Below are 14,494 nucleotides of genomic sequence, written 5' to 3'. Positions count from 1 at the left end.
CAACTGATGCCAGTTTCCAGTGGTGTTGTCCAGGGATCAGTACTGGGGAATGGAGTTATACCCAACTGGTGCCAGTTTCCAGTGGTATTCCCTAGGGATCAGTACTGGGGCCATGGAGCTGGGGACAGGGCTGAAGCTCAAGTTTGATGAGGAGTGGTTGAGGGAGCTGGAGAAAAGGAAAAAGAGGAGAAAGGGTGCTGAGCTGGGCATGACACAGGGTGTATGATGGCAGGTGAGCTCCAGCTGCCAGGATGGGAGCAGAGTGAAGGTGGGTTCAGGAAAGCACGAGAGCACCCTACACTTTGGGAATCTTTGGTAGCAGCTGCTCCCCCAGGCACTGGAGACTTCTCTGCAATTCCTGTGACTCCTGTGGCTCCATCTACTCTGCTCCTTCAGGCTGTGAGGCACTGGCATTGTCCATCTCTGTGCTGCTCCCAGAGCTGCTGATCTGCTGGCTGTGGGGCACCTCAGTCACTGCTGGGGCTGACACTGCACCTGGACCTTCCACTTCCCCTATGGCAATGAGCAGGGATGTGTCAACCAGGATTTTTTTGGAGTTCAAGTGAGTGTAGGCACTTGTTGTGGTTTCAGCTGGGACAGAGCTTATTTTTTCTCAATATGGTTCTTTTGATGGACTTTTGGGTTTTTTTTTTTTTAATATTTGATGATAGATTCAGTATGAGAACAGTGTTGATAACACACTGATGTTTTAGTTGTCCCTAAGTAGTGTTTATCTAGTCAAGGACTTGAGGAGCTGCACCAGACTCAGACTGGGGAGAGGGTAGCACTCTGGCCAGGAGGAGCAACAAATCCAGGGTTTGGGGAGAGTCCCTGTGAGTCCCTTTTCCCAGGGCTTTATCAAGGAGACATCAAAACTGACTCTCATTAACAGACACATTAATATAGTTGAAATTATCTTTATTTTAATGTATTGTTTTAACATAGTTTAAATTATTTTTCTGCTTTCTATAATTTTTTTTAGAAAAAAATATTAAGTTTAACTTAAATAAGTTAAATAAAATAATTTTCCCTATTGAAGAAAGCTGCAGGTCATGTGCTGTCTTCTGTGCCTGAGGCTAGAAGCCAAGTAGGGACAGGACCGTGGGCATCATGGGTGGCAGAGAGGAAGGGTCAGTTCTTCAGAGTCTGGAAGTTCTTCAGGATTTCCTGCACCCAGGATGCCTGGGGATCCACACACACCACCTTCTTCCTCTTGGTCACCAGGCTGCCAGGAGAAAACCTATGTTGAGGCTCTGGTTCCCACCAGCAGCACCCTGAGTGTCCCTGGCCATGTCCCCAACCCCCACCCAGCCACCCTGGAGCACCACCCCAAGCCCCTGGCAGTGTTGGGTACTCACATCACCCCTGGGTTGGTGCAGCTGCTGCTGGTGGGGTAGACGAAGTCGATGCGGCTCCGTGGCACTGGGCGCTGTTGGTAGGTGGAGCAGCAGGAGGTGGGGACACCATCTGTGAGGGCAGAGGGACAAACACACAGCCCTGGTGAGACCCCCAGCTACAGCACAGCCTCTGGCCCCACTGGCACTTGGGGTTCCCCAGGGATTTGCCAGCTCCCATCCTCCCCCTGTGTCATATTCCCTGGCAATGCCCCCCCAGCCCCAAGCCTGCATCCCACACTGTGGCAGAGTCTCCTGCTCCCAACCCTTCCCACAGCCACCAGAGTCCCCACTGATGAGGATGGAGCTCTCTGGCAGCTCCCATGGAGTGATTGCTCCCCCAGCCCCAGGGAGGCTGCAGTGATGCCAGACTCACCGAGATGGGCCTCGGATGGAGAGCAGGTGGCCACGAGGAGGAGAGCGACCAGGGCAGCTGCAAGGACCTTCATGGTGCTGTGGAGCTGAGGGATCTGCAAGTGCAGCTGGAGGTGTGGAGGCTGCAGGGCTCTCTCTGCACGATGCTCAGCCCCTGTGGCCATGCTCTCCTTTTATCCCTGTCCGCTGAGTGGGCACAGGATTTCAAGGAAAGAAAGTGAGTGCATCATAATGAGGAAATTATGTCAGGATCACCTAATTTTGCTGAGCTGGAGAAGGCAAGGAAACCACAGAAGGGGAAGTGCTGGCCACGAGGATGAATTTCAGTTGCTATTTGGGTGGCTGGCAGGGACTAGTTGGAGCTCAAACACCAACCTTCTTGCTGCTGCAAGGACTTCACAGGCTGTGAGGAATCTTGGGGTTATGAAGCTCTACAACCAGAGCTCTAATGTCAATTCCAAGCAGGTACCCGTGAAGGAATACCAGGAAGCACTGGGAAGGGTTTTGCTTTGCACCAAGCCCAGCAGTATTGCTGTGTTGAGGGGCTGCAGAGACCCCAGTCCAGCCCAGGTGCCCTGGCATGGGCATCCCCAGCCACTGCTGCTATTGCTGGTGGAAAACCAGTGCCAGGAATCAAATCCCAGCTTCTCCCTGGGTTTGCCACAAATACCACTTCTTACCCTGCTCCACCACAGGGACCCAGAGGTAGCTCCATAATGATACATTGCACACACATTTGTCACCACTGATAATGCTCATTCTTGCTTGGACATGTAGGAAAGGAAAGATCATGTAGGAACAAGGTTGTGTTGAGCTTGCAGTCACTGGGGGTCTCACATATGTCCCTTTTTGTTGGTAATACAGTCCCAAGCAGTGTTCCCATGCTGGGAAGATTGCAAAGACATGGAGCTCCTACCAGCTCTGTTGTCCTGTGGACTCAGACTCTGGGACTGGACTCTGATGCCCTGCTCCAGGGCTGGAGCAGAGGGCTCAGACTGCAGCCTAGCCTGGCACCCTCCCTGTCCCCGGGCTGAACACAGGATTTACACCTGTCTGAGGATTTTAGTTTTGGCTGCAGCCTCTTGACTGTCAGGTTGTTGCAATTACTCCTTGCCCACCTCTTCTCAAGCAGGAAAATTTAATCCAATTTAAACTCTGCCTACTGGTTTGGCCCCAAAAAGCAAAGAGCCCTGTGTCAGGACACAGGATGTTAAGAGCAGGAGATGGAGGGAGGAGAGGATTCTGCTGGTGCCCACTGAGATCAGCTCATTTCAGCCTTGCAGATGAAACCTCCAGGAGACTGGAGGGTGACTGAAAAGAGGCAGCATTTGCAATGCCAGAGGGTAATTCCCAAACACCATCACTCTGGTGCACACCCAGAGAAAGCTGCCAAACCAGCCACTTCCTTCATCTTTTTCCTTTTTCCAGCCTTGCCCTGATGCTGCCCCATGATGCCCATGCTGCCCATCTCCCAGCTACCACACACACCTCTGGCCTTCCCTGCCCTTCCTCCTGACCCTGGCTTGGGCATGACTAATTACTGCTGCTCTGATCAAGGGGAAAGTCTAACTCACTGAAGTGCTGAGCAATGGCTGTGCCCATCCCCCCATCCCCACCTCATGGCAGCTGCAGTGGCCTTTAGCCCAGCCAACAGGTCCTGTGTCTCAAGCTCATATTTGCTTGAGTGGACTTGGAGGATGAGGAGAACAGGTCATGGTTATTTCATTAAAAAAAGATGGGACAAAGGTGGGAATGGGTGTAAATCACCTCCTGGAGTTGGTCAGGAGGAGCCAGGAAATGCTGATCTGGCCTCAGGGTGGTGGAAGAACAGGTACAGCTGTTCCAGCTGTTCCAGCTCCTTACTCCAACTGCCCAGGTTTCAGCTATTTCTGTTTCAGCCCCTCAGTGGCTGAATAAATCCTTTGTATTTAACAGTGACCAGGGTCCTCATTTGGGGCATTTGAGAAGGGCTTGGAGGAGAGCTAGTACCTACTGTAACTGCTCCTGCTTGTCACATGTCCCTGGATGCACAAAAGCAGAAGGAAAGGGCTCTGTTCCTCAGAGAAATGAAGATCTGCACAAGTTTTTCTGTTAGACCATTGCAGAGTCACTGAGAAATTTCTCTTCAGCTCAAAGCATCCTTAGTGTGCAGAGGAATCCCAGGGTCAGGCAGCAGAAGACTTTTGTATTTTCATGAACCTCTCTGCCTGTAAACCCCCACATGTCCCACAGAGACCTGCCCCAGACTTCTGCCCTCCAATCACCCCATTCTGGCACCTCTCCTGCCCTCACCAGAGCCAGCTATGCTTTGGGTATTGAGAACTGGAAAGGAGGATAGAATCATAGAATCATAGAATTTTAGGGGTTGGAATGGACCTTACAGATCATCTAGTGCCACTCCCTGCCCAGATCAGGGACACCTCTCACTAGATCAGGTTGCTCAAGGCTTTATCCAGCCTGGCCTTGAACACTGCCAGGGTTGGGGCATTCACAGCCTCCTTGGGCAACCTGTGCCAGTGTCTCACCACCCTCACAGGAAAAAACGTTTTTCTAATATCTAACCTAGACTTCCTCTCCTTCAGTTTGAACCCATCACCCCTAGTCCTACCCCTGCAGTTCCTAACACAGAGTCCTTCTCTGGCTCCCTTGTAGGCCCTTCAGATATTGAAAAGATGCTATGAGGTCTCCACACAACTTTTCGACATGCATACAATAGGCTGTTATGATGAAGGAAAACAGAAACTGCCATCTAGGTCAACCACAGGAACAGGATGCTTTGGCCCCATGCACCAGGCTGGGATTGTTCTGGGAGGGCAGCCTTGAGCCAGGGGTGAGCAATGACAGTGGGCAATGTTGGCTTGGTAGGAGCCCCTTCACCTGCCCAAGTAGAGAGAAAAGGAGTGGGATGGACAAGAGAGCAGCACTGGCAGGAGGGTGGTAAGGAATATCCCACATCCAGCAAATATTAGAAACTGACATCAGGGCAATGAAAAATAGAATCTGTGGGCACTGGCATGAGCAGTTTACAGAGGAAGACTTGTCATCCGGTAGGAAGCACGGAAAATCTCACAATTACAAAGATTATTTTTGATGGAAATGACAAAAGTGTTTCCTCTTTGCTGCAGAAGTGATGGCCAAGCTTTCAGTTCTCCATTTAGATGAGGGCCGGATGGGACTTCTTACTGGATGCTGATGAAATACTTTCCATTATAACTGGAATCAAGGATATTTCAAAGAATTGCATAAAACTGCAGCTCAGCAAATCTAGATAGTTTGTGTTCTAAGAAATTAAATATAAGGAACTGATGTAAAGGGAGAAAAGGGAAAAGAGAACAAGTTAGGAAGAGGTAGGGAAGGCAGGTGTAATCAAACAAAAAGGCTCCAAACATTCCTCTGACTTCCTTCTGAGCCAGACTGTGGCCATCTCTGATCAACAGGGAAAACTCACATGAAGTGGGAGAGGTACCAGAAAGTCATTGATGAGCAAACATGACACCAGTCTTGCATGATCTGATGCTCTTGGCACTGCCTTACATGAGACTCCCAAGGAAAATGAGAGAATTCAAGTCTAAAACCCCCATCACCCCCAGGGGCTCTGCAGAGGGTTGAAAGAGCAGAAGGTACACCATGGTGGCATGTGGAGAGCTGCATGGAGAGAGCAGCCAGAAACATCAGGGACAGTGTGTGGCCAGAGCAGAGCCCCAGATCTGCTCAGTCCTGGAGTGAGGAACCTGCCTCTTAGGGCTGCACATTTCAAGAAGTAAGGAATAGAAGAAGAGTGAGAAAAGTCCAGGAAAAAGGTCCTGTGTCCAGACAGGACAGACAGGCAATGCCATGGGGTTCATTCAGACTAGAAGAGAAGGTGAGGGATGACCTCCATCAGTGTAAGGGGACAGCAGAACCTCTGGTCTCCAGGGCTGCTGAGGGAAGCTGAGACATGCTGCCTCAGCCTGCAGCTGGGGAAGCTTTGATGAGAGTTTCCCCCTAGGACAATGCCAGCAGCAGACTATATTTCTGACCCTGAGTCAGGGCAGAGGGATGCTCTCAGCACCTCTTTCAGGAGAGGCTCCCAGGCCCCTGGGACCATGCACTTTGCAGCACTGAAGGCATCACAGCAGCCTTTCCCATGCACCAGTCTAAGGCAGAAGGAAACCCGAGGCTGAAAGAAACTGCCAACACCACAATCCGATTTGAGTGTAGTGAAATCCACATGACATTATGCAACATCTGTCTGGGAAGTGACATTTCATCATTGATAAATATTATGCAAAGGGGCCCCATGGCTCGAAGTTACAAGGAGAACATAGGGCAGCCACCAGCCTCACCCTGCAGTGAGCTGTCACTGACCCTTGTGTATGCTGTTTTAGGAGAGTAACTCAGCATGTAAAGCAGAATTCCTAAACCAGCCCCCACTGATGTGGCTATCAGGCCTGGGGCTGAAGGATGGTGCTAAATCTCTCCTGGCCCCTCTCTCTCCTTCTGCAGCTGCCCCTGTTTAACCACTTGTTCCATCTGGGACAAAACCAAACCAACCCCTAAACCTCCCAAGGTCCCCCCAGTGCCAATGTCTCTCCCATTTCCAGTCTTGCCTGTCTTTCTTCTGCCTCAATCCTCATCCCACTGGGTAGGCAGCTGCTGAGAGCATCCTTAAAGGCCATGCCTGGGCAGGGGCTGCTTCATCTTGAAGGGGAGCTTGGGGATCAGCCATGGCCTTTCAGGTTGTCCTGCCCCCCCAGGGTCTCCTGGACTATTCCAGAGTCCCTGCAGGGATGCTGAGCCCTAATGTGATCCGTTTTCTCCAGCAGGTCAGCATGAGATGATTTATTGAATCCATCGAGGGATGTGCTGTACAGTGGAGGGGGTGAGGGCAGGGAAGGGAAAGGAGCCAGCTCCATAGAATAGGGATACCAGAACACAGAGATAATTATGGCATATAATAGAGTTTATATAAATAAATAAATAGTGCTTAAGGGGAAGGCAGCTTCATGTGGAGGTGGTGATTGACTTCTGCTTCAGATACTGCTGGAACCAGTCCCTCTTTGGGTCCACACAGAACTTCCCCCTCGGCAACTCCACGCTGCAGGGGAAAGAGCATCCTCTGTTAGTTGGGAATGGAGGATCCCTGCCAGCCTAGGGATGGCTGCAGCGCTCCCAGCCTCCCACTTTCCCCAAAAGTGCTGACTTTTGGTAGTCTGAAATTTCAGCTTCCTTCCCATTTTTTTCGGGCTGGCAGCTGAAATGGGGGATTTTGGAGCTATTTGGGATTAAGTGGTGAGGAGGGAGGTGGATGTAAAGAGTCAGGTTAGAGTACCCCCACCCACAGCACCCTTTGCAGGGTGACTTGTTTTTGGGGATCCCCAAAGGCAGAACAACGGGTAGGGAAGGTGGATGAGAGAGGCTGTGGAGTGGGATGCCAGGGAGAAAGGCTGGGTTGGAGCTGGGATTACTTACATCACAGCCTTGTAGGGGCAGAGGGAAGATGTGTTCTGGTAGCTCTTGATTCGGGAGGCAGGGATTTTCTGGTGGATGAACATACCCTTGTAGCAGCACATGCTAGGGGAGCTGCGGACTGAGAGGAGGAGAAAGGATTTGGTGCTTTCCTATGCCTGGCACAAGGGGTGTGGGTGCTCTCTGGGGACTCTCCTGCTCCCTCATGCTAGAAAGGGTCCCCTCCTGCATCCCCAGCAGTGCTGCTTTGCCCCAGGGTAGGAGCCCCCATTTCCCTGCCCATGGTGCGTTAGCTCACAGAGCTCCCCAGATGGAGTTCTGGGGCTGAAGCCATGCCCATGCCTATTTTTGCTCATTTTGAACAAGCCTAGGACAGCCCTATGCTCAGGCAGCTGGTGATGCCCCTCAGCCCCCCAAACCCATAGCAGAAGCAGGAGCTGAAGCTCTCCTCCCCCTCCTCAACCCCCCAAACCCCATCAGAGGTTGGCAGCTGTGGGGAAAGGCTCAGTATCAGTACTTACAGGACATGCCCTGGCTTCCAGTCCAGGTTGCTGCCAGTAGCAGGGTGAGCAGGGCCAAGGAGCAGATCTTCATGTCCAGCCCAGGGCTCAGTCAGCACCAGAACTCGTCTGCTCTTAGTGACTTGGGGCTACTGAGAGCTACCTGCCCCTCCTGCCTGCACCCCAACGTGATATATAATCCCTGTTGGGCTTTCCATGACATCTGTGGACTCTCCCCTGGGGAAAAAACCACCTGGATCTATTGATAAAGGGCAACTGGTGAAGGGAAATTCCTTCTCCCAGCCCATCCCCATCTCTTTGACCACTGCAGTACTCGAGGGCTGCTGGAAAGTGTGGTGAGCAGCTGATGATGCGCTGGAACTCTCGGTCTATTTTGGGTTTGGTTGCTGCCACTGGCAAACCACACAGGATGATTCTCAGAGCTGCCAGAGTGTGAGTGGCTTGTCAGAAACCACCTGTTGCCACGGGCTGTGATGCCTCTCTTGCAATTTTTGCACTGGGGTGAGTAGCTCAGCTGTAGCTGGGCTCACCCCAGCCCACCCTGGGACCCACAGCTGGCTGTCCATGGTGGTAGCTTTGCCCATCATGGTGCCTGTCACAGTGGCAGTGCCCATCACTTTTCCTTATGGCATCCTGAGATTTTGGGCTGTCAGTGAGACCTGACCAGGCACCCCAAAGGGGCTCTTCTGATAGAATTTGGGCTAGAGCTCTCTGCTGGGGATGGTGGATGAGGAACACGGGAAGCTCTCCTCTCATGGGCTGTGCCTGCCTGTTGCCCCTCTCACTGGTGCTTCCCCAAATCCTTCACGGACATGGTTTGGCCCCGTGCACTCCCCAGACATCCTCACCAAGACATGGAGCTTTAGCTCTTCCTGGCTAATTACTGACCCCAGCACCTGGATAGGAAAGCCAGCAGCAGGATCTGCCTGCTCCCAAGACACTTGCACAGGCAGATGTTTGCATGTGTGAGATCACGTTTAATTCTGTTCAGTGTGTCATACATAAAATAACTGTGGAGCTGTTCCCCCTTAACCCCTTGGCTGCTGCCAGACCAGCAGGCACAGCCTTTCCAACAAGCTGCCTGGGGCAGCAGGACTGGAATCAGGGGGAATGGCAGCGGAGCTGGACCTCAGCGCCCTGCGGGATGGGCATGCTCCATCCTGGTGGGATGCTGGCATTGGCAAAGGCCCTTTGCCTTCAGGGAGGTGATGAGGGTCATCACAGCATGATGGAGAGGTTGTCCCCAGTGAGCTGCTATATCCAAATGTGTCTCCCCAGCCACCTCTGCAGAGGGGTTGCCTTCGTGGCGTCCCCCACGGAGAGGACTCCCCCGCTGCCTCCGGCCACCGCGCTAGCTGGGGATGGAGTAGGAGCTGACTTGGAAGCTCTGCTGGTACCTCTTTACCCAAGCTCTGCTTGCCTGGGTGCAGATCTCCTTCCCACTCCTCACCTTGAAGCTGGGGCAGAGAGAAGATGGGGTTAGGAGGGTGATGCAATAGGAACCCTAGTGCTGAGTTTCTGAGGGGCTTGGAGGCACAGAGGATCAGGATTTGACCCACCAAAGCAAAGTGGGTCTAGAGGGGCTTTACCTCAAGGGTGGATTTAGGTACTCACATCACTGCCTGGTGTGGGCACTCTGGGCTGGTGGGGTAGCAAGCAACGACGTTGTCTCTCTTGATCCTTCTTGTCTGGAAGTTGAAGCAGCACTTGTCCGGCACGGCTGGGCCTCCTGGGGGGACAGCACAAGGTCAGCTTAGCCCGGAGGCTCCCACCTCCTACCTCAGCCCTCCTGCCCTGGGAAGGATGGCTCTTTGAGGGGAGCCCTCTGCTCCCCATGCATGAAGCAAACCCATTCCCACAGCCCTGGAGACTGTGCCCATCCCTCAGCCCGCGGGGATGGAGCAGGTGGCAGTGCTCACTCTGAGCCAGGCTCCGACAGCACAGCGTGGCGAGGAGGAGGAGGAGGACGCAGACCATGCTGGTTGTCTTTGCCATGCCTGGCCGTGGCAGGGCTGCTCCGTGGTGCTGGGGCAGAGCTGCTGTCTGCCAGGGTCAGGGCTGTCCTGCTGCTTTTATGGGGGAGCAGGGGGCTGGCTTCCCCCAGGGCCAGCCGCTGCGTGAGCAGGGGGAGGACCTGGTCCCTCGCCACGTCCCAAAGCACCAAGGGTAAGCAATACTCATCCCCTCCCAGCACAGCCCTGGGAAAGGAAAAATCTGCTTCCAGGCCCTGCTTTTGGCACCCAATGGGCTTGGGATTTTTCTGAGCTCCTGCCTCCAGCGTTAAGGCTGATGGACAGGCTGCTCCCAAAGTTTGGCTCTGTGCCCTCGTTCCCTGGGTAAGCTGTGTGCTCCATGGCAGGAGCCCCAGTGTGGGTGAGAGAGTCTGGGGATCTCCCTTGGATGGAACCAGGGACAAGCTCAGCATCCTGCAGGGTCCCCAGCAGCCACACACTGTCCCAACAGTCCATGACCTCACCCTGTGCTGCGAAATTTTGTATCCCACCATTTTGCAACCCAACACCAACAGCCAAATACCACCCCCACAAAAAAAAAAGAAGAAGTCATAAAGACAATAAAGCTATAGAAGAAAACCAAACATAGAGAAACAGCTATCCTTTGGTTGTATTGGGCATGTAAAAATCTATGTGCTGGTTTTAGGGGGTTTTGGGGCCCATCAGGGCCAGGGGAAGGCAGGCAGGTGGCTTCACTTCCCTCCGCTTGGCGCCAAAGCAGCAGCTCATGTTCTTGGCCATGCTGAGCTGGGAAAGGCAGAGGCCAGTTTGGGGCTTCCCCAGTGAGTTGTGCCTGGCTGCAGCTGTCAAAAAAGCCCTTTCTCCCCCCAGCCCCTGCAAATCCCAGGGTGCATCCCAGCTGCCAGCAGCTGGTGGATGGTGGGAAGCAGCAGAGGGATGCAGACACACATCCCTGCCAGCCCAGCTGTGCGGGCAGCCACGTCCTGCCGTGTGGGGCTGGGGACACTGATAACATCCTGGGGCATTTCATCATCCTGTCGTGGAGAAGGCATGGGATGCTGGTCCAGGCAGGGACCAGCCTGGATGGGAATCGGAATCATCTCCATGGTGGAATGACCACCTCAATTTGTTTGGGGTGCACAAGTGGGATAATAGTGAGGTGCAGCAAGTGGGGCAGAGTGATGCCTGGGGCTGGTGGATGAGGACAAGGAGGGTTTGTGTTTGTCTGGCTGGCAGGGAAGAGCACCTTCCGTCATCACCCAAGCTCCCAATTAATCTCTTCTCAGGGTGCAGGGGAAAGCAGATGACTCTGGTTGTGATGTGGTGCAGCTGCCTGGCTCGCCTTTCTCTTACTGGATCCATCTTTTCCCTCATCACCCTTCTCACCCCCACACACTGAGGAGCTACTGGCCCAGCTGGGGTAAACGTGGCCCTCTAAGGGTAGAAAATATTCCCTGCAAGAAGAAAATGAAACATAAGGAAAACAAAACAGGATGTATTTGTCTGGGAAAAGCCAGTTTTAGAGACTTCTAGGCAAAAGACTGGGATGAAACAGGCCAGGAATGACATTTCCAGGAATGACATTTCCAGCACCTGCAGCATCCCTCTGCCCTGAGCCCAGACACTGGTGTTGGCCCCATGGGCCGAGTGGATGCTGGTAGAGGATTTTGGAGCATGGGGGATTTTCAGCCCTGGTTGGGCCCCTGGAGCTGACAGCCCCTGAGCACCCACAGATCTCCCATACCTGCCTGCATCTCAGGAGGTGTATTCCCTTCCCTCCCCATATCAGTCAGGACAGGGCTCTACTGGGTTGCCCAGACAAAGCTCCAGAGTCAAGGGTGCCCATGGGGGCTCAGAGGCCCAGAGGCAAAATCAGCTGCTCCTGTGGCTCTTGAATTTAGGAGAAACTGGTCTTTTCTCCCTTCCAGCTCATCAACCCTCTTGCATTTGATGCAGAGAAGGTCATGGGACATGGGCGGATCCACTGCTGTGATAAGCAGATGCAGTCTCTGCTCTGGGGTGGCCTCTGGTCCCATATGTGAACTGGGCAGAAAATCCTTTTCCTCCCTTTTTTCCATGGAGGCTCCTTGCCAGCACTCACAATTCTGGCCCCAGGTTTGACTGCAGAGGTGTTTGCCTCTGCAAAACAAATGGGAGACATCCTGCTCCTGCACAGGGAGAGGTGGAAAATCTGGGGACTGGCAGAGGCATTTGGGACCCTGCTGGGGGTTAAGCTCTCACTGGCCCCTCCAAAAATTTGTAGGTGCTCCACTGCTAGGTGGGATGAGGAATTCCTGATGGATGCTGCATCCCCGTGGCTGCCTCCCTGCATCCCCGAACAGAAAGCAGAGCAGCTCCTGGGGAAACCACCACTAGCAGAAGTGTCAGTGCTTAATCACCCTCTGTCCTCAGAACCAACCCCAGCCTCATCTCACTGAGAGCTGCAGTGCTGGGGCTGCTGGAGATTGCTGCTGGGCACACAGGGACACCCACTTGGCAGCACAGCCCCCCTGGAAATGCTGCTCGCCCTGGGTGAGAGCTGCTTTTCCAGCCCTGTGTGCAGATGCTTTATTGATGCTGCAGCACTTCTCCTCGTTTCAGCTGATCAATAACCCCGGGGGAGGAAGATCTAAGTGCAGTGCCCGTGGGACGGGGCAGCTGCTGCAGCTGGGGCAGCCAAAGTCATGACTGTGATCAAAGCAGCTTTGCCAGGTCAGGTCCGTTTCTATAAAGGATTTGTTTGATTTATTCTTCTCCCTTTTAAATCTTGGTTGGATCAGCTTTTCCATTACCTTGCTGGGGCTGATGCTGAGATAACCACTAAATTCACATCTCATGTATGCTGTTTCCTTTTTGAAGGTCCTTGTCCAGCTTCAGCCACCCAGGACCTCCCCAGCTGCTCGCAGAGATGGTTTATATTGGGATGGGTGCCCATGGCTCATAATCCCCCCTGTGCCATTCCTGATCCCAAAGTGAGAATCTCTCTCCTGGGATGACAGTCCCTCCCCTTATTCCCCGAGGGAAGGGGCTTTGTGGTACCCATGATGTGCTGTTCACACAGCTCATCTCTCAGCATTTCATCCTCTCTCAACTGTCCTGAGCTGAACTCTCCCCCTTCCCCGACATACTGCTGTGTGCTGACTGACTCATTTCCCGTGTCCTTTGGCCCCAGGCATCCTAACAGCCTCCACATAGGGACCAGCTCTGGCTCAAAAGTTGATTTCACACCAGACTCCTCTGCTTGAGATTGTAATCAGGGCTGGGCTGCTCGAGTTGAGTGATTTCTTCCTACTGCTCCCCAGCCCTGGCCTTTGAAAACCCAGAGTTTTAAACTAAGGTAACCCCAACCCCCTTCTGCCTCCTGATCTGCACCCTGACGTCTTCAGGTTGCACATGCCTCATGATTTCCCAGCAACCTGAAAGACACAAACCAGCATTTAATGGTGGTAAATAAAGAATCCCTCCCAAAACCAGGTAAGATGCTCACAAAATCCTTTACACTCAGAAACTGGGGTCAAAAGTAATTAAAAAATCCACACTAGGGACTTGCTGGGCTGTCTGGATTTTCTCCAAGCACAAGACCCAAGGGTGGGCAGCGCAGGGAGGCAGCAATGGGTCACAGGGATGTGGGGGATTGTGTTGCACCCCCACGACGTGGCCCTGGGTCCCCGTGGTGTTTTCCCAGCTATCAGCAGCTACGATCGCACTTTGTGGCCTTGGTGACTGTTTTCACACGTATTTTCTGAAACTGCCTGACCAGGGAGGGGAAGACACCCCACAGGAGATGAATTCATTTCTTCCAGGACCACCTCGGCATGTTTTGCTTGTGTCTCCTTCCCCTGACATCACTCTGAGCCGGAGAGTGGGACTGCTGTGGCCAAAGCAGCAGCTCCATCACAGATGCTCTTCCCCCTTGGTGTGAGTTGCTTTTGGAATTACCCTAAAATACTTTTGCAAATCTCCTGGGTCGGCTGTGGGGAAAATCCTTCCTCCCACTATCCTGACGAATTTGGTGTGGGGAAAATCCAAAGCAAGAAGCATTGGATGCGGCACCAGCAGTGGGAATGGGGGAAGATGATGGGGATGATGATGGGGATGAGCAGCTGCTCTGCAGGGCTGGGTACCACTGGCCTTTGGGGTTTTTGGGCTGTCTCAGGGTTCATGGCAGTAGCTGGACCATGAGCCGGGTGACTTATCAGCCCATGGGGGGCTTGAGCATAGCTAGGGTTGCTGGCCTGGGGCGCAGCAGCAGCGAAGAGGTTTCGGCATCCTTCCTAGCCTTGGATGATGTTTTCCCTCCTTTTGGCACAAGATGTCAGTGCTGCCCAAGGAACGGCTGTCAGTGCCGTCCCACCGCATGGCCTGGCCGGGCCATGGAGCTCCTTCTCCATCGCCTTGGGGTCCCCAGCCTGGGGTGCTGCACCCTGGGACCCAGGTGTGCCCCCCACACCGCCGCCAGGCCCCACCGGGGCTTCTCCTGGCAGATGGAGATGCACGGAGAGCAGCAAGCCTTAGCCAGCTCCGTGGCTTTGGATCTTTCCCTTTGGAGACACCACAAGGCTCTCAGACACTGCCAGCACCATTGGGAATCATCATCTGTGCAGAAATCCAGGAGGCTGGAAGAGGAAGGTGAAGGGCGTTCAGCCCCATTCCCACATCCCATGGCACTGCTGCTGTCCATCCTCCCCCTCCCCATTGTGTGCAGGGGATGGAAAGCATTTCTCTGGGAGCTGGCAGTCCTTGGGGAGGGATGAGATTCTCCTTGCCGGGAAAAAAAAATTAG

At 53.4% G+C, this 14,494-nt stretch overlaps 2 protein-coding genes across 2 annotated transcripts; both read right to left on the bottom strand.

Moving 5' to 3' along the window:
* Positions 1–1,131: 1,131 nt before the first annotated feature.
* On the bottom strand, positions 1,132–1,843 carry LOC103800178 (C-C motif chemokine 5-like). The gene is made up of 3 exons (XM_009072548.1): positions 1,771–1,843; positions 1,359–1,467; positions 1,132–1,225 (listed from the first exon to the last, which is right to left on the bottom strand). Exons 1-3 carry the CDS (start codon positions 1,841–1,843, stop codon positions 1,132–1,134), a joined length of 276 nt encoding a protein of 91 aa, XP_009070796.1.
* Positions 1,844–9,089: 7,246 nt separating this feature from the next.
* On the bottom strand, positions 9,090–9,733 carry LOC103800179 (C-C motif chemokine 4-like). Its single transcript, XM_009072549.1, has 3 exons — positions 9,658–9,733; positions 9,353–9,467; positions 9,090–9,195 (listed from the first exon to the last, which is right to left on the bottom strand). The coding sequence occupies exons 1-3, from the start codon at positions 9,731–9,733 to the stop codon at positions 9,090–9,092; spliced, it is 297 nt and encodes a 98-aa protein (XP_009070797.1).
* Between the last annotated feature and the right edge of the window lie 4,761 nt (positions 9,734–14,494).

The sequence above is a fragment of the Acanthisitta chloris genome, unplaced genomic scaffold, assembly GCF_000695815.1.
Source record: "Acanthisitta chloris isolate BGI_N310 unplaced genomic scaffold, ASM69581v1 scaffold7274, whole genome shotgun sequence".
Lineage (NCBI taxonomy): Eukaryota > Metazoa > Chordata > Aves > Passeriformes > Acanthisittidae > Acanthisitta > Acanthisitta chloris.
This window is presented reverse-complemented; position numbering and strand designations above follow the sequence as displayed.

Coding starts and splice junctions, on each gene's coding strand:
- LOC103800178 (XM_009072548.1), bottom strand. CDS start 1,843: ATGAAGGTCCTTGCAGCTGCCCTGGTCGCTCTCCTCCTCGTGGCCACC. Junction 1,468..1,770: donor TCCATCCGAGGCCCATCTCG/GTGAGTCTGGCA, acceptor CTGCCCTCACAG/ATGGTGTCCCCACCTCCTGC. Junction 1,226..1,358: donor TGCACCAACCCAGGGGTGAT/GTGAGTACCCAA, acceptor TTCTCCTGGCAG/CCTGGTGACCAAGAGGAAGA.
- LOC103800179 (XM_009072549.1), bottom strand. CDS start 9,733: ATGGCAAAGACAACCAGCATGGTCTGCGTCCTCCTCCTCCTCCTCGCC. Junction 9,468..9,657: donor CTGTCGGAGCCTGGCTCAGA/GTGAGCACTGCC, acceptor CTGTCCCCCCAG/GAGGCCCAGCCGTGCCGGAC. Junction 9,196..9,352: donor TGCCCACACCAGGCAGTGAT/GTGAGTACCTAA, acceptor TCTCTGCCCCAG/CTTCAAGGTGAGGAGTGGGA.